General features: G+C 41.4%; 1 protein-coding gene across 3 annotated transcripts in view; it reads left to right on the top strand.

Moving 5' to 3' along the window:
* FIG4 (FIG4 phosphoinositide 5-phosphatase) overlaps nt 1-26,876 on the top strand; it is a 384,735-nt gene that overhangs the window by 103,136 nt on the left and 254,723 nt on the right. For all 3 annotated transcript variants that reach the window (XM_075340061.1, XM_075340062.1, XM_075340063.1), the window contains 6 exons: nt 3,088-3,211; nt 9,978-10,134; nt 14,231-14,281; nt 20,240-20,391; nt 25,245-25,373; nt 26,712-26,812. In XM_075340061.1, coding sequence (XP_075196176.1) covers nt 3,088-3,211; nt 9,978-10,134; nt 14,231-14,281; nt 20,240-20,391; nt 25,245-25,373; nt 26,712-26,812 — 714 coding nt within the window. The remainder of the gene's footprint in view (nt 1-3,087; nt 3,212-9,977; nt 10,135-14,230; nt 14,282-20,239; nt 20,392-25,244; nt 25,374-26,711; nt 26,813-26,876) is intronic.

Genomic DNA, 26,876 nt, shown 5'->3' with positions numbered 1-26,876 from the left:
AGTTGGAAGCATTTAAAGAATACCAGGATGGATGATCACAGAATTTAAACACTTGCTAAAAAGGAAAAAATAAATATATATCAATTGGAAAAAGGGGGGCATATCTAAAGAAGAATATAATGCTGTCTCCAGGGACTGCAGGGCAAGCGTTAGAAGAGCTAAAGCCAGTAATGAAGTAAGGCTTCCAAGGGAGACCAAAAGCAATTAAAAATGTTTTTTTGGTGCATGTCAAAAGTAAAAGAAAAATCAAAAATATAATTGAGCCTTCCAACATGATTACCATGTTCCGGTGAACTTATTCCAAGTTCCTGTAGGAAAGACTTTTGTGTCGGACCCAGATGGGAGACACTTCTGCAGTGTGGTAATTCTTCAAAGGTGGCTGGCCATGCCAGGCAGAAAAAGACCATTCAACTTATGTTGGGACATTATTGGTGGCCTATCATACAAAAAGATATTGTGGAATATATTTCTGCCTGTCCTTCATTTGCATGAAACAAGACTTCCAAGCAACTTCCGTCTTGAAGACTATTACCACTTGCCATTCCTTGAGCTCCCTGCATTTATTATGGATTTACTTGTGTTCTTTGGATGCTCCATCACCTGCCTGGTGGTGGTGGACCACTTCTCGAAGATGGCTTACTTTTACCCCATTGCTTGGTCTTCCATCTTCCGCCTCCACAGATTCCCACTTCATATTGTATCCAATACGGTTGTCCAGTTCTCATCCAGCTCTGGAAAGCTACTTGTAAACTCTTAAATGTATCCTTGGATTTCTCTTCTGCATACCATTCTCAGTCCAACTGTCAGGTGTAGTAGCTCAATCAGATTCTGTCCATTGTTCAGTGACATTTTATGTATGTGCATCATAACAACTGGGTCAAGCTTTTGCTTTGGACATAATTCTCATATTATATATCATGTAAGTGAAGCTTCTGTAAATTCCACTTTTTTGTGGTCTATGGTCAGCAGCCCAATGCCCCCTTCCAGTGTCTTCCACTTCTGGCATTCCTGCAGCTGATGCTCTCACTAAGGATTTCTCCAAGATCGCGGTGGACACCAAAGCCACTCTTGAGAAATCGTCTAAATGGATGAAAAAGCATTTTGACAAACATGGATCCTCAATCTTTTCTTCCGAGAGATAAGTTGTGGTTCTTTTTTGAATAGATCCTTCTCAAGATTCCTTCTTATAAGTTGGGCTCTTGCTTTATCGGTCCCTTTGTTATGAAGTCATGAAGCAAATCAACGGCGTGGCTTTCAGCTTGAAGCTTCCTGCCACATTACGTGTATTCAACTCCTTCACCAATAAGTCAATCCATCTTCCCCAGAGAGGCTCTGGTAAATACCCAGTAGACACTTAGTCACACCCCTCCAGAGTAAGCCTGGCCCATTATGCAGTGGGTCCACAGCCACGTGCATAACATATTTTCTGCCTATAAGAGTCTATCCAGAACGGAATGGGGAGCAGCTAGAGGGAGAAAGAGGCAGTACACACAAAAAGAAGCTGTTGTAGCTTTTAGTAATCACACCAGAGTGGAAAACCACTAAATAAAGCCTGATACTCATGTAGTCACTAGAAAGTTTTATTTCTCATGTACACACATGACTATTTCTGAAACGTTACCTAAAAGTGGAGTTCCATTACAAAGTCACAAAGTAAGGGTCCAACTCCATAATACTGCCAGTACATTTGTAGTAATGCTTTTAGCAGGCTTGCAATGCCATACAATTTAGTTGCATGTTGGCTCAGCCTGTCGATGTTGTCTGGGACACACCAGTGATGGCTAAGGGGATTCATGACTTGCTGCTTCCCACTGGCAGATGTTGGTGGTGATGATTTGCTTTTTAACTGAATAAGCTTTTTGCTCATGAGAACATGTATTCAGCCAAGTTGATTGTGCATGTGTATGGAGTCATTGTAAGAGATAGATGTCTGTTGTTCCTTGGTATTTATTCGTAAGCCATAATTAAAAATAAAGTAAACAAAATCTATAACAAGTCCGTAACCTAGTAGTGGCCAAATTGGTAAACTGAATAAATGTAGTGTCCGATATGGTTCAAACATTCTACATTATACTGCTTCACATATTGTTGTTTCCAATATGGAAAAAGACCTCAAATCAATATAACTTTAGATTGTTACAGCTTTGGTAAATGCATATAGGAATAGCCAATAGCATGATTAGTTTGTTGCTTAAAGGGGGTTGCTAAAACATTGATATATCTATACTGTACAATCAATGTTCGATCGGCAGAGAGCCCCTCATGTGACCCCTGCCGGTTTCTAAACAAAGTGAATGAAAAGCATGGTGCCATTTCAGCCTTTGTTGTGCTGCCTCTGCTATGTTAAAGATTAGCCCAGCTCAAGATCTCCTTGAACGTCCAGTCTTAATGCAAGGAAATTGAAACTTTTCACCATCTGGAAACTCCATACATGGATTTCTAAGAACACATTGACTTTCTGGGATCACTCTTGCTACAGAAAACCACACGAAATGAGCACTCAGGAAAGTGACAGTGAAAAAAAATCGGAAATATCGACCTTGCCCATTAACATAATATCCAAACAACTCTGCTTTTTTAGATACATCCTGTTTATTATAGTCAACACATTTTTGGAAATAAAAGCATATTATATACACATATCCAGGACAATTACTAGGTCTCCCATGTAAGAAAACTGAAGCTTGACTTGATGGTTCCTTTCAAGGCATGCCCCGAAGCGCGGCTACTGTGAACTTGGATGAATAGACTTCATTCTTTACTTGATTTACTGGGCTGCTGCCACTACTTCTTTCCTTTTTAGGGTTAGGTTCCTGAGAGGCTCATCTTCCCATATCTATTGCCATTAGTGTGGCATAATGTTGTACCTTCATTTCTCTATCCCAGGTTATATTATAGAAGTTTTCTTTTCACTTTCTCCTTCACCCCATGCTATTGTCACATGAGGATTAAAGCTAATGACATGAACAAGACTGATTTCGCTATGGTGAACACTTTAGCATCTAATGTGTCTGATAAATGTATATAGTTTTTCACTTCAATGTATTTTCTGAATGCCTAATTTTTCATACCATTTTTCTCATTCAGCATGTATATACCCAGCAAGAAGTACGGGAGCTTCTTGGTCGTCTTGACCTTGGAAACCGTACTAAAATGGGTCAGAAAGGTTCATCAGGATTATCGCGAGCTGTGTCAGCATTTGGTATTGTGGGTAAGATGAGTATATAATTATATTATGTTATGATTTAATAAATTATAATGTCTTATATTGTAAGTTGTTTGTGAAGCCCTGTTTTATACAATTCACATAATCAAAGGTAGCTTTTCTGAAAAGTTACTAGTTTTTGAGTGGCATATTGAAATATTATACCGGAGCACAGTACGTGTTTTAACTGCAAGTACACATTAGCTCTGTCGTCCTTTTTTATGTTACAATATATCATAAAGCCCAATGCTCATATAATAGTGCCAAACATTTCACACATTCATGTAAGCCTCATTCCAACTCTAGAATCATACATACAAATTATTTCATATTTCACACCCTCAGACTACCATTTTAATTCAGACCACATCCCCTAAGATGGCCAAAAATAATATACAATTTATCTATGTCCTCAGATATATAAAATTAATTCAAACCCCAGACTCAAATCTAATGACTAAATCAAACAACAGGATAATTAAACTCTTCAAATACGGTAATTCAGACCCCAGATTAAAAATCCAATAATAATTCAGACTCCAAACTCCTAAATTCCGACTAGACACAAATAATGAAGATGGTTTCTGCTCTTGGGGTAGATTTCTGCAGCCATTTGATGGGACTGTCTTCCATCCGCTTTGTCACCTGCATACTGGCAATCATATGCCAACTAGACTTTTTAATCCGCTTCTCTCAATGTTCTAAGGGCCCTGCATACTGGCGGTCAAGTGATGACTAGATTCTCATATGTTTCTTTCAAAGTTCTACTGACTGAGTGGATGAGAATCTTGTCAGCACATGACTGCTCTTATTCAAACCACATACTGGCAGTTTTGCGACCATCCACTTGATTTTGCAGTAAAGGAGAATCCTAAGAGTGACTGCAGAAATTTACCAAAAACCCCTTTAATTCAAACCTCAGGCCAAACCCTAAAATTAATTCAGAACTTGATACATTGTGCCGAGTTTTGCTCTACTGCGTCTCTATGAATCACTAATAGGGGCAGAAGAGAAAGATGGCGAAAGATGGCATGCAACTCAAAAACCGTAGCTGTTTTAGCACAGCTTCACTTTTCTTCATTTAATCAAGGTAACCACAAGGATATAACCGTTCTCACTTTCCTCGCTAGCACATCAATATCTTGACTGAACCCAAAGCACAACTGTTAGATGCAGCTGTGGATTTAGTCAAATTATCTCTCCTATTACATTTTTCAATTAAAGCACCACTCCAGTGTTTATTTTGTTGCTGGAGTTGTGCTCTAAATGTAAGTTCCCTGTCCTCTGTCTTATACTTACCTGCCACCATCTTTATCTTTTTCTAGGGTCGCTCTGGTTGGTCTCCAGCGATTTGTAACCTGCCAGCAACTCAAGTGTTTCGTGGAGTGTGCCGGAGGTCACAAATCAATGTAACTCCATAAGAGCCTTGTTCTACCCTCGCTATGGCTCTCATAGACTTGTATTGAGCACATGTCAAGTAACTTCTAACCAGTCAGAAGTTACGGGCACAAGATGGGGACATGGGATCGAAAAATAATGAAGGCGCCAGAGGGTAAGTATAATACGGGGGCTTATATTTAAATTACCACTCCAACACTAAAAACAAACACACAGGAGTGGTGAATTAATGATCTAGAAAGAAATATAATAATCACAAATCTGTAAGCTTTTCTTATGGAAGATAAATTAGGTAACCTTTTTTAACTATACAGTAATATACTGCAGATACAAAAAGGCTAGATTTCAGCATGTGGCACTGTCATTTGCTTTTTTCTGATGTTTTCAGATTTTATTACATTATCTGCACTGTTTTAGAATGCATGTGTTAATCCACCTTGAAATTAACCCTGCTAGGTGACTAATATCAAAAACAGTTTTTCACTACTTGGTGCTGCGGTCTTATGCTTCTTGTTGTTCCTATTTTCCTACTTTGCAGCCATCACGTGCCCTGTCAGTCACTGGCATGGGCAGCCTCATGGCATCCACCCCAGCATCATTGCTGAGGCCACTGACTGGGTCACAGAGATCATTTGAGTGAAAGAGAACTCATTAGTGATTCAGTGGTTGTTTTGGTATTTTGTCACGTTTTACGTTTTTGTTTTTTTACAATTTGCTGTCATTCTAGCAAAACCCCTGTAACTTTAGATGAAGCTATAGACTGTGATCTGGTGAAGATGTTGTTTGATAAGCCACTCGTCATAGTGCTCATAGCATGAAAAGCACAGCTGACCGCTCTGTTTACAGTGCCATGATGATATGAGCAAGTGGTTAAAGTAGCATGTCTCAATAAAGGCGAGCACTACACTATGCACCCGCTCCGGAGGTTTTTCAGCAGGGGGAGATGTTTTCATACATTTCCTCTCCATTCATTTGTTGCAGTGGCATTGTGCTTCCCTTTGAAGCGTACACGTGCGCTGTAGACTAGATTTTTCCTAGTTATTGAAGGTATGAATCAGGCACTTAGGGCAGCACCGATGAGTAACACATTGGAGGATGCATTTTTATTCTAGCTATTACATACTGGCAAAAACAAGACTGCCTTTCAGCTGTGTATCGGCGCTGTAATTGTACAAAACAACACATTTCATATAATATCTCAATGTTTTATACCTATTGATTGCTTTGAGGAACACCATTGGGAACTCTACAATGATGTTTTCTTCTTTTGTTTTTGTTGCTTTTCAAAATGTGTATGTTTTGGTACATTTTTTAGGATTTCTAACAGTGAAATGTGACTACTCATTCTCATTAATAATTTTTATTTCTATAGCGCCAACATATTCTGCAGCGCTTTACAATTAAGGGGGGACATGTACAGACAATATGAAACAATGCAAAATAACAAAATTAAGATACCAGGAGCAGTGAGGGCCCTGCTCGTAAGCTTACAGTCTATGAGGAGATAGGGGAGGCACAAAAGGTGAATGGGGGGGAGAAAAGCTTGTCATATATGGTCCAGCCATCGATTCAATAGGGTATTCAAAAGCAGCTGCATGAACCCGTCGGTGAGAATTTATACAGGTACAGGGGACGAGAACTGGAAGTAAGTTTTTTGAAGGGCAGAAAGGGACTAGATTAGATCAGGGCAGTGAGGTGATAGGCTAGTCTAAAGAAATGCGTTTTTAGGGCCCGCTTAAAGGTGTGGATGTTGGAAATTAATCGGATTTCTCTTGGTAGTGTGTTCCAGAGCATAGGCGCAGCTCGTGAGATATCTTGAAGACTGGAGTAGGAGGTTCGAATTGTTGAGGATGTCAGTCTTAAGTCATTAGCAGAGCGGAGGGCACGGGTGGGGTGATAGACAAAGATGAGGGAGGAGATGTAGGGTGGTGCGGAACCGTGGAGAGCTTTGTAAGTGAGAGTGATAAGTTTATGTTGGATTCTGTAACGGATAGTCAACCAGTGCAATGACTGGCACAGAGCAGAGGCATCACTGAAGCGGTTGCAGAGGAAAATGATCCTCGATGCGGCATTCAGAATGGATTGGAGAGGGGAGAGTTTAGTAACAGGGAGACCAATTAGTAAAGAATTACAATAATCCAGGCGAGAATGAATGAGAGCGACAGTAAGAGTTTTTGCAGAGTCAACGGTAAGAAAAGGTCGAAATCTTGAGATGTTTTTGAGGTGGAAGTGACAAGAACGAGCAAGTGAACGAATGTGGGGAGTGAAGGAAAGATCGGAGTCAAATATAACCCCAAGACAGCGGGCGTGCTGCTGGGACGTAATGGTAGAGCCACACACAGAAATGGTAATATTGGGTTTCGGAAGGTTAGGAGAGGGAGGAAACAGTAGAAGTTCAGTTTTTGACAGGTTCAGTTTTAGATAGAGGGAGGACATGATGTTGGAGACAGCGGACAGACAATTGGTAGTATTTTGTAATAGTGCAGGGGTGATGTCAGGAGAAGATGTGTACAGTTGGGTGTCATCAGCATTGAGATGGTACTGGAAACCAAATCTGCTGATTGTTTGTCCAATAGGGGCTGTGTATAGAGAGAACAGGAGGGGGCCTAGGACTAAACCCTGAGGAACCCCGACCATAAGGGTAAGAGGAGAGGAAGAGGAGCCGGCAAAGGATACAGTGAATGAGCGGTCAGAGAGGTAAGAGGAGAACCAAGAAAGCACGGTGTCCTTGAGCCCGATAGAGCGGAGCATAGTGAGTAGGAGCTGGTGATCCACAGTATCGAATGCAGCAGAGAGATCCAGGAGAATCAGCAGGGAGTAGTGACCATTAGATTTAGCTGTTAGTAAATCATTAGAGACTTTAGTAAGAGCAGTTTCAGTAGAATGTAAGGAGCGGAAACCGGATTGTAGAGGGTCAAGGAGAGAATTATCTGACGGCGGATTAAACGGGAGTGGACCAGACGTTCCAGGAGTTTGGAGATGAATGGGAGATTAGAGACAGGTCTGTAGTTAGCGGCACAATTTTGGTCCAGGGATGTTTTTTTAAGTAATGGGTGTATGCTGGCATGTTTGAAGGAGGACGGAAAGACCCCAGAGGAGAGAGAGAGATTGAATATTTTAGTTAGGTGAGTATCATTGTGAATTTGGATTGAGTCAGTTTAGAAATGCTGTGTGATATCTCAATATATCTTTTTAAGCGGGATGTCTGGTACTTTTTTTAATATCATAAAGTGGTCCATAGTGATGTAGAAAACCCCAAACATATCACCTAATAGACTGGAGAAATTCTGCCGCACCTCTTCCTCTGTCCCCCTGCTAATTTCTGCTTGTTCTAAGAGACTTCGCTGCAGCCACTTGAACCGGAAAAAAAAGTTTCTTCTGGCTCAGATGAAATGCAAAGGCTGGAGTTGATCAGAACCACCGATTGGCTGCAGCATTTCACTGCAGAAAAATCCAGAAGACCAGCAGGGGACTCGGGACAACTCTAGAGCTGTAAACAAGCATATAAGGGATTTTTTTCTTTTTTTTTTACACCTGCATATGACATATAAAGAAGTACCAGATAAACCCGTTACAGTAGATCTCGGTTGAAAAATACATAAATTGAGTCACTTTGCATATACATTGCTTCACCTACCTTGGGCCAATTGTGATTGACATTATGTTTATATTGGTATATATACATATATGTGTATGTATGTGTGTGTATATGTATATGTGTATATATATATATATATATATATATATATATATATATATATATATATATGTATTTATATATAAATAATACATACCATACCCCGCTATTTTAGTGTTGTATGTTGGGTGGCACCCGGTTGGCACTTTCAGTTAACAAATCACTGAAAAAAAGAATGTTGATATCTCGAAGTTTTCATGTTTCCATTTTTGTAAATCTGATTTGTTGTTAATGCATCTTTTTTGTGTCTAACCAGTGTAAAGTCATTGTCTGCAGATATTTATTAGCCACGGTGTATAAAAAGGAGCGTTTCTGAGCCCTATTACTTATGCTGAGGGGTTTTCATGTGCCAGTTTCTTCTGCCTTTGTAAACTCCATAATTTATTACTTCTGATTAGAGCTATTTATCATTTTATAGCTGGTGTAACTTCCTCCAGTATACATTGCTAGGGCTGTACTTGAATATCTCCTTTTTTGAAGAACATGCATGGAGTGTCAGTGTGCATGCTCAACAATCAGGCTATTCTAGTGGTGAGGGGCTCAGTGTTAGTAGTTATTACCTAGAAGCCAATTATCTTATGGAATAATGTTCATCACTCTGATTCAGTTTTTATAATTTTAAGATCTACGTTTATATGCTTTTTTTTCCTTTTTAGCATTTTTTTTTTACTATTCTTTCAAATTAAAGTGAAACATATAACCCACTACTCACATCACATTTTACAACATTTAAAAGAAACAAATAAGCAAACCTCTGCCATCCTATCTTCTTCCCTCTCTTATCAGTTGGATTGACAGCAGCATTGCATTTAAATGGTAAAAGTGCTGTTATAGGCAGATTCTGTCTGTATAACACATCCTCCATCTGCCATAAAGCTGCTCTCGAATGTAGGGTGAACATCGCTAAGGTGTTTTTCCAACATATAAACCCAAGGGTCAAATCTTATTTAAATTCTAAAGGTTTTTCTATAGCTTCACACATTTCAACCAAGTAGACATGCATTTAAGTAATCTCCATAGTAAGTAAATCATAGCTACACAGGGGCTTGACATTTTTCACAACAGTCATCCAATGAGGGCATCTAGATATAGGAAAAAAACAATGTGTCCAATACAAACATTGAGTCATACAATTAGTTCTATAAAATGAGGCTTGGCAGTACCCCCAATTTTATTTTCCCATGTAAATTCTGGTCTGTCCCCTAATTCTTACACAACGTTTAATCAGACCTCTATTAATGTGGTATACTATTGTGTCATCCCTCCTTTTTCTTTTTATTTTCTATCATTAATTGAAATGATTTTCTGGGCAATGTATAATATAAGGCATGGAGTCCAATATGGGAAATCCACACATTGTGTAATGTACACACTGTCAAGATTCACAGTTCCAGCAGTTTTTATTTCACCGCTCATATGTACTTTGCAGCTTTACAAATTATGTTCAGCCAGCTGATGAAGTATGGCAGAAAACATACTATTTTATATTCTCCCATGAATATGACCATCCCAGACCATCAAAGAATATACAATGTTATGAAAGCTATTAACTACAGAGTATTATTTCCATGCCAATTGGAAAATATCAGTTACACACATTTGCATATCAAACTAATCAGAAATTGAAGTGTGTCCATCCAGTCTAAAAGTTGTTCAGTGAATTTCTCTTTCTTACAGGATTTGTCCAGTTTTTGGAAGGATACTACATTGTGCTAATTACTAAAAGAAGAAAAATGGCTGACATTGGAGGTCATGCTATTTACAAAATAGAGGATACAAGTATTCTGTACATTCCTAATGATTCAGTACGGATCACTCACCCTGACGAAGCAAGGTAGAAAATCATATGCTTAATTGTTTTAATTTTAGCACTTAGCAGTATTTAGAAATAATTATATTAAAGAGGACTAATCATCAGGATTTTCCTATATAAACTAAAGCCAGTTTTATACTGGCACTGTCATGCTGATTTTAAGCATACCTTTTTTTGTGAAATCAGATGTATACTTTCTGAAATACAGGAAAGGAAAGTTTGTGAAATGCACTGTTATTTGATTGATAGCAGTTACAGAATATCTAATAGGTGGGTCGGGCTTTGCTAGTTATTCCTGCCCCTGTCTACCTGCCTGTCCTTCCTCCCCCTGTCTCTCTTATTACAGGGGGAGGAGGGAGGGAGGAAAGATATGGGGGAGGAAGACATAGCTGGAATAACTAACAAAACCCAACTCACCTATTAGATATTCTGTAACTGCTATCAATCAAATAACAGTGAATTTCAAAAACTTTACTTTCCTGTATTTCAGAAACTATACATCCGATTTCACAAAAAAAGGTATGCTTAAAATCAGCATGACAGTGCCAGTATAGCACTGGCTTTAGTTTATATAAGAAAATCTTGGTTGGTTCTCTTTAAAGAGGAATGGTAACAACCAATTTATTCAGGAGCTATAACCGAGGAACACAGAACTTAGATGCCTCATGATTGCTTTTTGATGAAGAATACAAGTACTCTTGTCACATAGTTACTGCAGACTTTTGTACCAAACCTGGTCAACCCCTTTAATGACAATCAATACACCTTTTTACGTAAGTCGTATTAGGCATTATTTCTCAGTGCCAACTTTGTTTCAAGCACTTGTTGATAGCTAAAATTCACACCTACATGCCATTTTCAGGAATAATGACAGTGGCAACAAAATAGTTAACGGCAGGAGGGGGCTCCCTCTTTAACGCATTCCCTACATATGATGTAACTGTACCGGGCTGGAACAGGAGTGTGTAAACAACAACAGTGATGGACAGTCAGGGGAAACCAAAACTCTCACATAGCACGCTCACAAAGAGTAATTAGACAAGTCTTAAGGCCCCGTCACACACAGAGATAAATCTTTGGCAGATCTGTGGTTGCAGTGTAATCATGGACATATTGTTCCATTTGTACACAGCCACAAACCTGGCACTGATTGTCCACAATTTCACTGCAACCACAGATCTGCCGCAGATTTATCTCTGTGTTTGACAGGGCCTTTAGGGGTGCTTCTCACATAGCGAGATCGAAAGCGAGATCGCTGCTGAGTCACAGGTTTTGTGACGTACCAGTGACCTCATCAGCGATCTCGCTGTGTGTGACACTAAGCAGCGACCGGGCCCCTGCTGTGAAATCGCTGATCGTTACACACTGTTCTGGTTCATTTTTTTACTCGGTCTCCCGCTGTGCAGCACACATTGGCGTGTTTGACGGCGGGAGACCAACGAGCACCGACTCTGTGTCAGCAGCGTACGCTGGTAACCAAGGTAAATATCGGGTAACTAAGCAAAGCGCTTTGCTTAGTAACCCAATATTTACCTTGGTTACCAGCGTACACCGCTTAGCGCTGGCTCCCTGCACATGTAACTAGGGTACACATCGGGTTACTAAGCAAAGTGCTTTGCTTAGTTACCCGATATTTACCCTGCCTACGTGTGCAGGGAGCCAGCGCTAAGCGGTGTATGTTGGTAACCAAGGTAAATATCGGATAACCAAGCAAAGCGCTTTGCTTGGTTACCCGATATTTACCCTGGTTACCAGTGTACATGCTTACAGGCTGCCAGCGCTGGCTCCCTGCACACATAAACAGGGTAAATATCGGGTAACTAAGCAAAGTGCTTTGCTTAATAACCCGATGTGTACCTTGGTTACGAAGCGCAGAGTCGCTGGTGGCTGGTCGCTGGTGAGATCTGCCTGATTGACGGCTCACCAGCGACCATGTAACGACGCACCAGCAATCCTGACCAGGTCAAATCGTGGTCAGAATCGCTGGTACATCGTTTAGTGAGATGGTACCCTTAGTGTAGAAAACTAAAGTAGGAAGGAAATAACCAGATAAAAGGAGGTAATCCACAACACACCAAGAAATGCGCAGTAAGTCACCCAGGCTCGAAAACAACAGCACATTGACCGTAGCAGAAAGCTATAGTCTGCGTCTGAAGACACATTCCTCCATCTTCAAAAGGTGGGGAGTACCTGTGATAGGTCCCCCACAACATGTGATCCAAAAGGTAACTAGCAGGCTTGCAGAAATTAACTTCTCCTAGGCCAATCACAAATGAGTACACAGTTGTTCGACACCCAAGCCTGCCTGTGCAACTCACAAGCACCAGAGAAAGTACAGTCAGGAGTATAAGTCTGTGGTCTGAACAGCAGTCAATGAAGCCATGACTCCACAAGTTTAGAGCAACACACCGTGGGACATCTACTAACTCCAAGAATGTGCCACTATTTTTACGTGCTATTTTCCAGTGGTGATTTTTTTTTGGGACTGTGACAGTTTCTGCCAGTGTCACCTGAAATATTGGCTTCTGACTGAGCCAATAAGCAAGGGGTTTCGAGCGGGTACCTATTCGTCCAGTAGTAGGTTGCCATAATATATGATGAAGGGCTTCCTTTTCCTTGCTTTTTGGACTTTATAGTTGACCACTGAGTTAGTCACCTATTCTCCCCTGTGAGCACTAAAACAAGTACCTAATACCCAGGCTTAAATTGTCTCATTGGAGCTAACCGATTATACCCCCTGGGTTGTTCTTCTTGGACCTTGCGGAGGCATTCTTTTACCTGTCCACTTACTTTACTCCCTTGACACAATGGATCATTATGCCTGCCCATTTGTGGACAACGCCTATCTGCTCATGGGGAACATCACTTGACCCATTTACATTTTACTTTTATTGAAGTATATAAAGGCAGTGACTCGTTTTCGGGAGACATAATTCTAAACACTTGAGAAATATACTAATATATAATTATGTTCATAGCTGGCTATATGGCCTCATCAGCATGTTGTTCTCTTAAATAGACAGAATTACTACCACGTCACTTGTTGCTTGTGTATTTTATTTGCTTGTATTTCTAACATACAATACAGGGGAGGAAAGTCATGGCTCCCACACTGCATAATATCAGGCTAAGATACCTCTATTTAATTGTATTAATTTCTTGCATGGTAAAAATATAATTATAAAGGATATCCACTGCGTAATTAATGTACTTGCTTGAAACATGGAATCATGTAATCAGGGGCAATTAACTGCTTCAAGGTGGGGCAGAAGAGGCCCATTAAGCAGCATGGGGGTTCAGTAGCACTGATATACATTAGGCCTCTTAGAAACTGAAACATTTGAGCACAGAAGCCCTGGATCTGTGGGCAATACACAGCAAGTGAGGAAAAATACCCAATGTCCATCCACATTTCAGGCAAATGTCTCCATATCTACTAAAGATATGGGACAGGCTCTGTATAATATATATAGTGTCATTGTCACTTGTTCTGGATATATAGATGTTTTCCAGAGTACACTCCATGCCTTCCCATTCTTCCTGTCCTCAATTAGGCCCCTTTCACATTGCGCTTTTACTTACGTTCAGTGGTCCCATCGGGGCATCTGTCCAAACCGCCCCTCCCCCACCCCGCAAAACATGTTTCGGACGGATGCGCTGATAGGGCCATTGACTATAATGAAGCAGACTCCGCTAGTGTGTGCTCTGTCAGCGCATCCGTCCGAAACACTTTTTGTGGGGTGGGGGAGGGGCGGTTCGGATGGATGCCCCGACGGGACCACTGAACGTAAGTAAAAGCGCAATGTGAAAGTAGCCTTATACTTACAGAACTACTACATCACATTTTTGGGGCAATCAGACAGGAATATTTGGTTAAGTTAAGCATAAAATCCTTATAAGATTGGTACTGCCATGCTTGTATTGACATGAATAATTATACCTTACCATCTAATGAATGCTGTTAAAACAAAACTTAAAAAGAATGGTGCAGTTACGTTTTGTTTTCTCACTATTTTACCCCATTTTAAATAAATATTTCTATTTCTGTAATTATTTTTATAATGATATTTATTACATTTATTATCCTCAATACCTTGTCAATTTTGTTTTCTATCAGATATTTAAGGATATTCCAGAATGTGGATCTGTCCAGTAATTTCTACTTCAGGTAATGCACAAAGCTTTTTTTCCTCTTCTGCAGTGAGTGGACTCATTGATCGTGTGAACTCTCCTGACTGTCTATATGAGCAAGTCTTCTCCATTATTTCTCTAAATGCCTGGCCATTCATAATTTTCACTCTGTGCTCCTGTCGCTTAGCAGAAAGATACAGAATAAAGCGGCTTCCACATAACTGCTTCCTTTCTTGTTATATCACTAATGGACATTGCGTGAATGTAATTAGTCTATGCTAATTATTATTATGATCATTAAATTGGATTAAGTGATTGCAATGTAAATTTGCTCTACATATATTTTTTTTCTACAGAGAGCAAATTGCTGAAATGAAAATTCTGCATTAACACTTTGTGACTATAGACTGCTGATTCGTGTACAGTCATAATTTCTGTGTTTGCTGAGCGGGTGGGTGATCACCTGAGCACATGTATGTGATCTGCATACTTGTGGCCATGTACTGACTACTCTTATCCCGCGTCTGTCAATTCTCTTTTAGTTACGTGAGCCTAGTCAGCATGTGACTACAAGTATGCAAATTGCATTACTGTATGTGATTGCCCACCTGCACAGAGAATACAGAGGTATCATGACACTGTGCCTATTGCACACTGTCATAATTTGGCAGTTAGTAGTCCCACATACAGACTACAGGTTTTTCTCCTGATACAGTCCAACCAAACAATAAAGTAACCTGGCTAACATGGTATAAGGAGAAAATGAAAGCTCAAGGTGACAGGCTCACTTAATATATATATATTCTATGTATGTATGTATGTGTATATGTGTGTGTTTGTGTGTATATATATATATATATATATATATATATATATATATATATATATACACATACAATGTGTAAGGTATAGAACAGAAGTCTCAAACACACGGGCCGCATACGGCCCCTTAGGCTTCTTCGTGTGGCCCCCAGACCCGTGGCCCCGGTGACTATCGCGGCCGGTGCAGAAGCCACACCCACTGTCTGCACTTTGTTAGATTAATGTTTTGCCGGCGCTGCGCTCTGAGTCAAGGGCTCTGCGCGCGCAGCACCGGCAAAACGATCATCTGACATAAATCACTGACAGTGGTTACTGCCCCTGCACCTGCCGCGATAGTCACCGGGGGCACGGGCCTGGGGGCCGCACGAAACAGAGATGAGGCAGCCGAGGGAACACGGGACAGGTGAGAAGAAAGGTGTTTTTTTTTTTTTCTGTGTGTGTATGTGAAGGACAGCACATTAACCCCTTAGCGACCTATGACATACTGGGTACGTCATGGCTCCCTGGTACTTAAGGACCCATGACGTACCGAGTACGTCATGGCGAAATCGCGGCCCCGGAGCCCCGGTGGCTGCGATCGCTTTGCATTGCAAATACCTTAGATTCGGGGAGGAGGGGACCTCAGGAGGGGTGGTGTCTCCTCCCCGGACCTACGGAGGCTGTGATTGGCTGACGAACGCTGCTCAGCCAATCACAGCCACTGTAATGTTTCAGCCATTGAAAATGGCTAAAACATTGAAATCCAGCCATGATCAGTGCAGCTATAGCACTGATCATTGGCTTGAGCAGGGTGACCTCTGTTTCACCCGCCCCCAGATCTGATTGGAGAGACTGGCCTTGTGACGATCTCTCCAATCACTGTGGATCTGGGGCCGGAGACCGCTCCTCTCCGGTTCACTCCGGCATCTGTGGAAGCTGAGGAGAGTGATCAGTAAGTTATAGCCACTGCACCCTTTCAACTGCCCCCCCCCCACCCATTACTATAGGATGGGGACATTGCTATAGAATAGGGACAAGGTGATCACATTACTATAGAATAGGGACAAGGTGGGCACATTACTATAGGATAGGGACAAGGTGGGCACATTACTATAGGATAGGGACAAGGTGGGCACATTAATATAGGATAGGGACAAGGTGGGCACATTACTATAGGATAGGGACAAGGTGGGCACATGACTATAGGATAGGGACAAGGTGGGCACATGACTATAGGATAGGGACAAGGTGGGCACATGACTATAGGATGAGGACAAGGTGGGCACATTACTATAGGATAGGGACAAGGTGGGCACATTACTATACGATAGGGACAAGGCTGGGGACATTACTATAGGATGGGGACAAGGTGGGCACATGACTATAGGATGGGGACATTACTGTAGAATGGGACAACTATATGATGGGGACTGTACTACAAGATAGGATGGGAACAAGGCTGTGGACATTACTGTAGGATGGGGACAAGGATGAGCACATTACTGTAGGATGGGGCACAATACTACAAGGGGACAAGGATGGGCACATTACAACAAGATGGGGAACATTACTTAAAGATGTTGGCTAAAATTTCTATATAGTGATAATTGTGACACTATTAGTTACAAGAAAGGAATAAAATGTAAAAAAACAAAAGGCATGACTTTTTTTTTAGCATCAATATTTTTTTTTTAATATTTAAACAAAGAATGTGCACATTTGTTAAATAAACAAGTGAAAAATGTTCAAAATCAGTGATCCAAAGGTGTGTAAAAAAAAATATATGTGGTACCAATAAAAATGTCACTTTGACCTGCAAAGAATGCGGCCCCCCCAAATTATTTTTTCCTCTGTGCGGCCCTTACACCCAGCCGAGTTTGAGACCCCTGGTGTAGATCCTTGGGCCATTGAGTATCCTATATTCATACATTGCGTTTTTGCTGTGTTGTGTTTTTCAAGCGTTTTATGCAAATTAAAAGCTGCTTTTTACAGTACAAGCAAAAGCTATAAGAGTTGAGAAATTTCATACACACACACACTTATTTTTTTTCCGGACTGTAATGGAAAACTGCTGCATTTCTGAAAGAAGCAGCATGTTAGGCTACGGGTTGAACTAGATGGACTTAGGCGGGCTTTGCACACTACGACATCGCAGGCCGATGCTGCGATGCCGAGTGCGATAGTGCCCGCCCCCGTCGCAGCAGCGATATGTGGTGATAGCTGGCGTAGCGAAAGTTATCGCTACGCCAGCTTCACACACACACTCACCTGCCGTGCGACGTCCCTGTGGCCGGCGACCCGCCTCCTTGTTAAGGGGGCGGGTCGTGCGGCGTCACTGCGACGTCACACGGCAGGCGGCCAATCAGAGCGGAGGGGCGGAGATGAGCAGGATGTAAACATCCTGCCCACCTCCTTCCTTCCGCATATCCTACGGAAGCCGCAGTGAGGCCGGTAGGAGACGTTCCTCGCTCCTGCGACTTCACACACAGCGATGTGTGCTGCCGCAGGAGCGAGGAACAACATCGGACTGTCGCGTCAGCGTAATCATGGATTACGCCGACGCTGCACCGATGATACGATTACGACGCTTTTGCGCTCGTTAATCGTATCATCCAGCCTTTACACACTGCGATGTCGCCTGCGATGCCGGAAGTGCGTCATTTTCAATTTGACCCCACCGACATCGCACCTGCGATGTCGCAGTGTGCAAAGTGCCCCTTAGAGTCTCCCTTCAACCTTAAAAACTATGAAACTATGTCAATTTTTTCATTTTTGCCGCGTTTATTCACTATTAAAAGCAATGTGAGAGTGCAAAAATGCAACAGCTGCATTTTTACTGCTTTTGTCATAAATGAAACTAACTATATTTAAACATGTACTATAGACAAATGACACGCCAAAAATGCAGCAAAAAAACACAGCAAAACGCGGCAAAATCTGCTTTTTAGAATTTTTTTTACTGCCATGAGATCAGGTTTTGGCTGCAGAAAAAAACCACACAGCAAAATCAAACCATATGAACATAGCCATAGAAGATTTTATTAGCTAGGTATCTTGGATTTATAACAAAAATGCTGCTCTATTTTGGTCAAATTAGCGATTTCATTCTTGCAACCAAATACTTTGATTGCTAATATTTCGACAACTGAGAGGCACAATTAAGAAGAAGAAAAAATAAAAGAAGGTTTTTTTCTGCTTTGCAGCCACTATAACATCCCGAGTCCAATTACACTTGAAAAAATTGGTGAAAGGTCCTCTTTAAAGGGAACCAACCAGCAGAATTTTGCTGTATAAGGTAAAGTCAGTGCCACACTGGCGCTAGGAAGCTGAATGCAGTGTTACCTTTAATTTACAGATTGCATGCTTGATTGCTGAACAATCTTTAATCTAAGTTCCAGAAATGCACCTCTTGTTTGATTGGTGTGTGCATTGCAGCAGGACTACGTGGGTCTTCATCCGCCCCTGTACGGGCCCTGTATGCTGGCCTGGCCTTTATACCCCCCGTAGCCGCCTTTTCATTTATGTCCAGCACATGCGCAGCAGCATTGGGAAGTATTTCATTAATTGTTCACTAAGGGTGCTTTCACACATTCGGCTTGAGCTCTGCGGCTCAATCCGGCTGTGCAAGCTATGCAACGGATGTGGTGAACACACCGCATCCTTTGCATAAGTTTTTCCTTTGCGGCCAGTCCGGTTTTTGCCGCTTGCGGCATGCTACTGAGCATGCGCAGTGGCAAAAACCACATGTGGCTGCCGGATGCGGTTATTGCCGCATCGCGACGCATCCGGCCGCCATAGGCATGCATTGAAAAATGTGCCGCATCGGGCGAATGCGGCGCGATGCGTTTTTTTTTTTTGCCGCACGAAAAAACGTGCCAGGCAACGTTCCATCCGGCCGCCGCATCAGCTATATCTGCCGCATGCGGCAAAAACCGGACCGAACGGGAGCCCATGCGGCACAATGCGGCACTAATTAAAGTCTATGCAGAAAAAACGCAACCGGCAGCAAAAAAAAAACGGTTGTGATTTTCCTGCAAAGTGCCGGATTGTGCCGCATTGCAGAAACCGGAGGTGTGAAAGCAGCCTAAGATGATGTTTGCAGTCAGCGCATGTGCATAGCTCTATCTCTGATCCCATCTTATTGAAGGCAGTCTCTTGCATCCTACATAGAGAACAGTAATGACAGCGTCCACTTGAATGAAAAAATCTTCCTTCTTTTTATTTCATCAAAGTGCAAAAAAAAGTGCACTAAAAGAAGGAAGATTTTTTCACTCAAGTGGACGCTGTAATTCCTGTTCTCTATATGCTATGTGAAACCAAGTGATCCCTTGGTACTGGACGGGCGTCCCAATACCGCCAGTTTGTGTGTCTACACAGGCGGTCAGGGACTTTAGGTGCTGCAGTTTTTTGGTATTTTCCTGCTTCCTACATGTCTGATGCTGTTGCCGAGGGCAGCTTGATTACAAACGTCCCATCTGCTTCACGTGCGGGGAGCTGCTGCTGCTAGGCGGGCTCCTCTTCTAGTGTGACCACACGTGCTCCTGTGGTCTTAAAAAGGGAAAACGATGCAAAGGCATATGTGCTGCCCTTGGCAACAATACAGAAAGCCGAGGAGGCGGTCTTCAATAAGATGGCAACGGAGATAGTGCTATGCGCAGGCGCTGACAGATGCCATCTTAGTGAGCAGTTGATGAAATATTTCCCGATGCTACTGTGCATGTGCCGGACATAAAGGTAAAGGCGGCGACGGGGGGATAAAGGTCAGGCCAGCATACAGGGACAGATGAAGAACGCAAGACCCGTCCCACATAGCTCCGCCCCGGTGCATACGCTGATCAAATGAGCAATGCATTTCTGGAACTTGGATTAAAGATATTTCAGCAATCAAGCGTGCAATCTGTGAAGTAAGGGTATCATTGCATTCAGCTTCCTAGCTCCCATGTGGCGCTGGCTTTACTTTATGTAGCAAAATTCTGCTTGTTAGTTCCTTTTAGGCACCTAATGTTACACAGTACATTATATAAAATAACATTTTAATTAATTAAAATTATGCTTATGTTTTAATTGGAAATGTTATCCCTCTATTTTGTCTGACTTTAAAACTGTACCATTATTGACTTTTGCGTAGAAATTTTTATTTTAAACAATTGTAATGACTTTTTACTTTGCCTTTACTTTTTCTCACCATCTGAAGTTACAGTTATGATTTGAGCCATTCACTTCAATACAATCTTACAATCCTTCGGATGCCCACTGAGATGATGAAGTCAGAGCTTTCAACTCAGACACGCCAGGAAGGTTTTGATATATTTGAAGATGAAGAATTAAGTAACCATGCAGGAAGCAGTGAGTATATCAAATTTTCATTGATTGCTTATTTTCTACATTCAGATTTTTTCTGTTTATCACTTTGGTCATTTTCATTAGTATTTCTTTTAGCACATGCTCAGACACACACAAAAATAAAACTTCACAGGGAAAAAAAAAACACTGTATAAGCTGTATTAGTCTTTCTATTCAGTATTGATTTCATCTTCTGAAATTAATGATAAATAATCACTTTGTATTTAGAGATACATTTTTTAAATTTGAATGGAAATGGACAAGAGTATTAAAGGAGTTTTTGCCCCTGTGACTAAAACCGAAATGCTGCTGGGAGGATTAAAGTTAATTTCCTCCTGGCAGCGTGGTTTAATGTGCAGACATCGGGCAGGATTCAAATGCTATTAACCTGCAGAATAACCCCATATATGCAGCTTAATAGCATTTTTCCACGTGACATGTTCCCTTTAAGCAATGCTGAAAAGCGGAAAAGATATAACGAGGCATGTTGACATTTTTCAGAAGCTGATTATTCCCATCACCCTTGTATCATAAGAACTAGGTGTGATTTCATTTTAAGACCTGTTGTAGTCTCTTATGAACTGTTAAATGTACTGCAAAAAGTGCTGACTATGGATAGTAAAAAAAGATCCATTTATCATTATATAAAGCATAAAAACCCATTCAAAATCGTTCCACATTTATTTAATGTACTTGTTCCATAATAAAATTGATTTGTATGATATAGCTAGAGATCAGCGGACCTGTGGAAGTTCGGATTCCTTATGTTCTTTCCCTCTCAGTCTCTTACGCTCCTTTTTTTTCTCCCGCGCTCTCTCTCTCCCGCTTTCTTTTTCTCCCTCTCTCCCTCTTTCTCTCACCCTCTCTCTCACCACCTCTATCCCTCTCTCTCACCCCCTCCCTCCACCTCTCTCCCCCTCTCTTCCTCTCTCCCTCGCTCCCCCTCTCTCTCTCTCTCTCCCTCTTTCACTCTCTTCCTCACTCTCTCTCCCTCTCTCGTTGTCTCTTTGTCCATCTCTCTCCCTCTCTTGTTGTCTCCCTTCCTCGCCCTCTCCTTCCCCCTCCCTCTCTTTCCCTCTACCTCTTTCTCTCTTTCCCTCTCTCCCTCCCTTTCTTTCCCTCTCTTTCTCTTCCTCCTTATATCAATTTTTATGCTAATGATTTTTTAGAATCTTTATAATGACTCTACTTTTTAAAACCTCCGATATTTGTATGATCTATAACTTTTCATTATTAACTCAGATTAGATTTCATTGTGGTAACTCCTCAAAATGCACATTAGGTGATGGACACCGCTCAACTCCTTCACTTTCCTTCACAGTGACCTTTGCCTAAGATAATGGGTTATTCCCATCTCCAAGATCCTGTCCTAATATGTAGTTAATGTGCTAATAATAATATTAGCAAATGCCGCCAATTAGAAATGTAGTATAGTTTTCCTGATTCAGAATGTCCCTTATCTCATGGTCAGACCATTGCAGGACTTTTGGTATCCATAGTTACGACCACTCATATAGTGACAATTAGTTGATCGTGGTCGTAACCATGGATACATAAGCTGCTGCAATGCCCTGTACATGAGGCACGTGTTATATTGTTAATCAAAAGAACTATATAACATTTCGAATTGGAGATATTTGGTAATATTATTAGTATTATTATTATTATTATTATTATTATTACACCTACTACATATTGGGAAAGGATCTTGGAGATGGGAAAACCCCTTTAAAGCCTGATCAGATAGCGATTCTTTAGAAACTAATAGAATTTGAGTCAGTCTATTTTTGCTAATATCCTTGTGAAGAACAATAAATAGAAGTCTAATACTAGGCTATGTATTTATTGTGAAAATTCCAATACTTTCTAAAAATTACATTTAATCTATATAAAATGTCAGGTCAATGCACATATAGGGTAATAACGTACATGTTAGCTGAATGGGTAAAGGGAAACCGTGCTCACCTTTTGGAGTTGTGACTGGCATAACACCTTTTGATGGCATGTAGAATACCGCTGTTGTGACTCCATCTGCACAAGGACCAATAGTCTCCAGCAGAGAAATAGAGGTATTGTGGATATCGATAGCTGTAGTGATATGCTGCTGATATGGGTATATGCTCGCATGAGTCAAAGAGGCTTTAAAAGAAGTTGTTTATTGGGTTAACGTGTTTCGGAATCATACGAACTCCTTCCTCAAGACAAAACCTACAGGAGCCACCTAATAAAAAAACAAAAACGTGTGGTGCCAGTAAATTACTGCCTTCTAAGCAGCCCCTTCTACTTATGTGAGTATATTTCCATACCAGCAGTGCCGCACCGCAGCCATGGATTTCCACAACACCTGCTCTAAAAATGACATCTAACATAAAATCCCCATATAAACAATGTCATTCTCTGATGACACATTCCTTTCAACTGTCTAGTCTAAAAAAAAAAGTAGTTTTTTTTTTTTTTTTTTCTTTTTTCTTTTTTACTGAAAAAGTGTTTAAAACAACTATTATTTGCAAAGTTAAATAATTCCTACTCCTATCACTTTACATTGTCAATACTTTTATTAGTGAACCTATTGGTATAATCTGAAACTATGTGTAAGTTTCATTAGGAAAAAAGTCACAAACAAGAGCTCAATCACACGTCAGTCATTTTTCGCTACCACAAAAAGCAGTCCACTTTCATCAGTACCATTTATCAGTCTCATCATAGTGTTGTCAGTTTTTACCATTCGGGTCAGAACTTCATTGGTTTTATTAGATGATAAAAAGGAGGTTTCTCAAGCTTCTCCTATCACACATCTTCTGCCTTCTTTCACGTAACGCTGTGAATCTCTGGCATACAGCTAAGCCCTTGTCCACGTTTCAAATAAACAGACTGTGGAGTTCAATAGCCTTGATTTATTGGCTGATAACGTGAACTTGATTGCAGTATACGTGGAATATACAGTGACTATACACTATACATGTTACAGTGACAACCTTCGCATTGGCCGCTCGTCTCGCCTCGGCTCCGCCACCCCGCACGGATTGGCCGCTCGGCCAGGCTCCGTCCCCCGCTCGAATTGGCCGCTCGCCCCGGCCCCCTGCACGCATTGGCCGCTTGGCCAGGCCCCGCCTTCCTCACGCTTTGGACGCTCGCCCTGCCCCCCGCACGCATTCCCCGAACCCACCCGGAGCCCCGACTCCCAGGTGACTGCTGCACTCCCGGAAGCCCATACTGGCAAGACAAAGTGGAGAAAAGCCGGATGTGTGAAACCACTAGCTTACCCCTGCTCCGGAGGCGGCATAGGCTGGTAACCATGGTACACATCGGGTAACTATAGAAACCGCTTTCCTTAGTTACACGATGTGTAACATGGTTACTAGCTTACCCCGGCTCCCGGCACACGTCAGCGCTGTCGCTTTGAATAGTTACTTACCTTTTCTCCACTTTGTCGGATCCGGCGCGCTCCCGTGCACTGTGTACACTACAGTGGCCGCGCGACAAGCTCCGATCAAGTGTTGTCATGTGACCGGAGCATGTGACCAGGAAGTTGTGGCGCGGCCACTGTACTGTACACAGTGTACGGCTGCTTTAAGATGTCCGTGTTTAATCAGGTACCAGTCACACGCATGGTTATGGTCATACGTGTGACATCCGTGTTTGCATGCGTGTGACAGGTACCGGAGAAAACACGTGTCTGTGAAATAAAAATATTTTTCATATTTACCTGCTTTCTCTGGCTCTGCTGCCTCCCGCTCCTGACCGCCTATCACACACACACACACACACACACACACACACACACACACTGAGCACATGTACACACATAGCAGACACACATGGATACACCGAGCGCATACACACATAGCGCACATAAATGTACACACACACACACTCTGCTGTATACTCACCCAGCGATGCGGTCCCTGGCACTGAAGTCCCCAGCGCTGTTCCCGCTTCCAGCTCCACAGGACACTGAATATTCAGTGAGTATAATGAGCAGCGATAAGGAGCGGGAGGAAGCAGAGCCGGAGACAGCATCGCTGGAGAGAGGTAAATATAGAAAATATTTTTATTAAAAAGACCCATATTTTCTCCGGTATGTTTTACACTGATGTCACACGGATCACATCAGTGTGTGATCCGTGTGACATCCGTGCTGCCGGAGATGCCTGCGTGTGTGCGTGCGGGGTCATGAAAAGTCACACGGTCCGTGTGCAAACACAGACGTGTGAGGCACATCATAGAATAACATGGGTACGTGTGACATCCGTGTTAAAAATGGATGTCACACTTGCCTAAAACACGGACGTCTGAAACCAGCCTACGGCAGCGCGCCGGATCCGACAAAGTGGAGAAAAGCCGGATGTGTGAAACCACTAGCTTACCCCGGCTCCCGGTACACGTGTGCCGGAGCCGGCGTAGGCTGGTAACCATGTTACACATCGGGTAGCTATAGAAACCGCTTTGCTTAGTTACCTAATGTGTAACATGGTTACTAGCTTACCCCGGCTCTCGGCACACATGTGCCGGAGACGGCGTACGCTGTTAACAAGCGTACACATCGGGTAACTATGGAAACCGCTTTGCATTGTTACCCGATGTGTACCATGGTTACTAGCTTACCCCGTCTCCCTGCCCATTCAGATCGTTGGTCTCCCACTGTCAAACACGCCGATACGTGCTGCACAGCAGGAGACCAACGAGCAAAAAATGAACCATCATTATTCAAGACTTACTGACTATATTATTATTCAATCTGCTAACCTACATACATATTCTAGACCACCCGATACGTTAGAATTGGGCCACCTTCTAGTATTTTTTATATTGCTTTTGAATTATATTGTGAAATTCCGTTTTCTCAACCTTTTCAGGTACATTTGGCATTTGCAGTGAGCCCTACACAAAGTATGTCTGGAATGGTGAGCTCTTGAAATGCATCAAAGACATTGTTCATCATGATTGGCTACTTTATATTATTCATGGATTTTGTGGGCAATCCAGTATCCTTTCTATAACAGAAGTATAACTCATGCTCATGTACAACACTACAACACTGTATAGTGCGTTCCCGGGATATTTATTATACTTCAGTGGGTAATATAGACAAAAGGTAGGATAAAAGATACTTTTATAAGCCATTTGCTTTGAAATGCTTTGTATGAGACAAACATCACATCTCTAAAAATATTTGTCTCAATTTGTGGATTTTTTTTAAATTCCTTATCTTTTTTTTTTTTGTTTTATGTTATTCATTGATGTTATTTTGTGCCAAATTTATAAAAATGGCACATCTGGTTCATGATGTTTTAGCATAAAACAATTCTGCAGTAGATTAGCTCATTCCAGGGCAGACTGAGACTGGAGTACACATTTTATTGACGAATTAAATGGAATCCATGTTTTTATCTTAAGAAAAGACTTTCTTTGCTTAGGTGAAAGCAGTACATACCTTAGGTTTCAGTCATAGGGGTGGAGCTTTTGCTGGGATCAGTCACTGTCACTCAAGTTAAGGCATGATTCTTTTTTTGAGCTTAGTCACGCTCCCAACATTGTAATTGATTACACTACACGTCCTTCAACATCAATTCTCTGCGAAGCTCCACCAAATACAGTCACATGATCGTGACATCAGCACAGGTCCTGCACAACCACTTCTTCAATGATGAACTCTGGAGATCAATAGAGGAGACATGGTGGTGAAGGACCTGTGCTGATGTCACGATCATGTGACCATAATGGGCAGAAGTCAGCAGAAAAATGATGTTAAAGGACCTGTGATGTAATTATTTACAATGCTGAGGGTGTGACTAAGCTCAAAAAAAGAATCATGCCTGAACTTAAGTGACAGTGACTGATCCCAGCAAAAGTATTGCCCCTATAAACTGAAACCTAAGCATATTAAATAAATATATATATATATATATATATATATATATATATATATATATATATATATATAATATGTGTTTGTTTGTTTTTTTTAGGATAAATTATTATTATTTTTTTTTTAAACCATGTTAGTGATCATTTGAAACACATTGGGGGCTTTTAATATAAAAAAAAGACATATCAGGTTCCCTTTAAGTGGAAGGGCACACTAGAAAAAAAAATCTGTCAAACACATATAATATAGGCCTCATATAAAGGTGCAAATGAAAAGATGAATTTGGTGAAAACCAAAAAAATGCAGAAAACGTAAAGGACGCCACAAAAAACCCCAGACACAAATGCAATATTGAATTGTATCCATCCTGTATGCAACCTCATTCGTTACTCTTTTGGATTTGTTAATTTGGTGTTCCTTACTTTTTATGTTTTACCTTAATTTAAGAATTAAGAGTTATTAATTTATGGTCGCCCAATCTACGTAACTCTTATGGCCAGAAGATCAAGCAAATTTGCTGGGACTCGTTTCTTAAAAAGAGGAGCAAATTGTGAGGTAATGAACATGGCTTTATTATTTTGATATAAAGCTAAAACAAATGAGCTGAAAAAAAATCTAT

Source organism: Anomaloglossus baeobatrachus, chromosome 3 (genome assembly GCF_048569485.1).
Source record: "Anomaloglossus baeobatrachus isolate aAnoBae1 chromosome 3, aAnoBae1.hap1, whole genome shotgun sequence".
In the NCBI taxonomy this organism is placed as follows: Eukaryota; Metazoa; Chordata; class Amphibia; order Anura; family Aromobatidae; genus Anomaloglossus; species Anomaloglossus baeobatrachus.
Note: the sequence above shows the minus strand (reverse complement) of the source record. Positions and strands in the feature narration are given on the sequence as shown.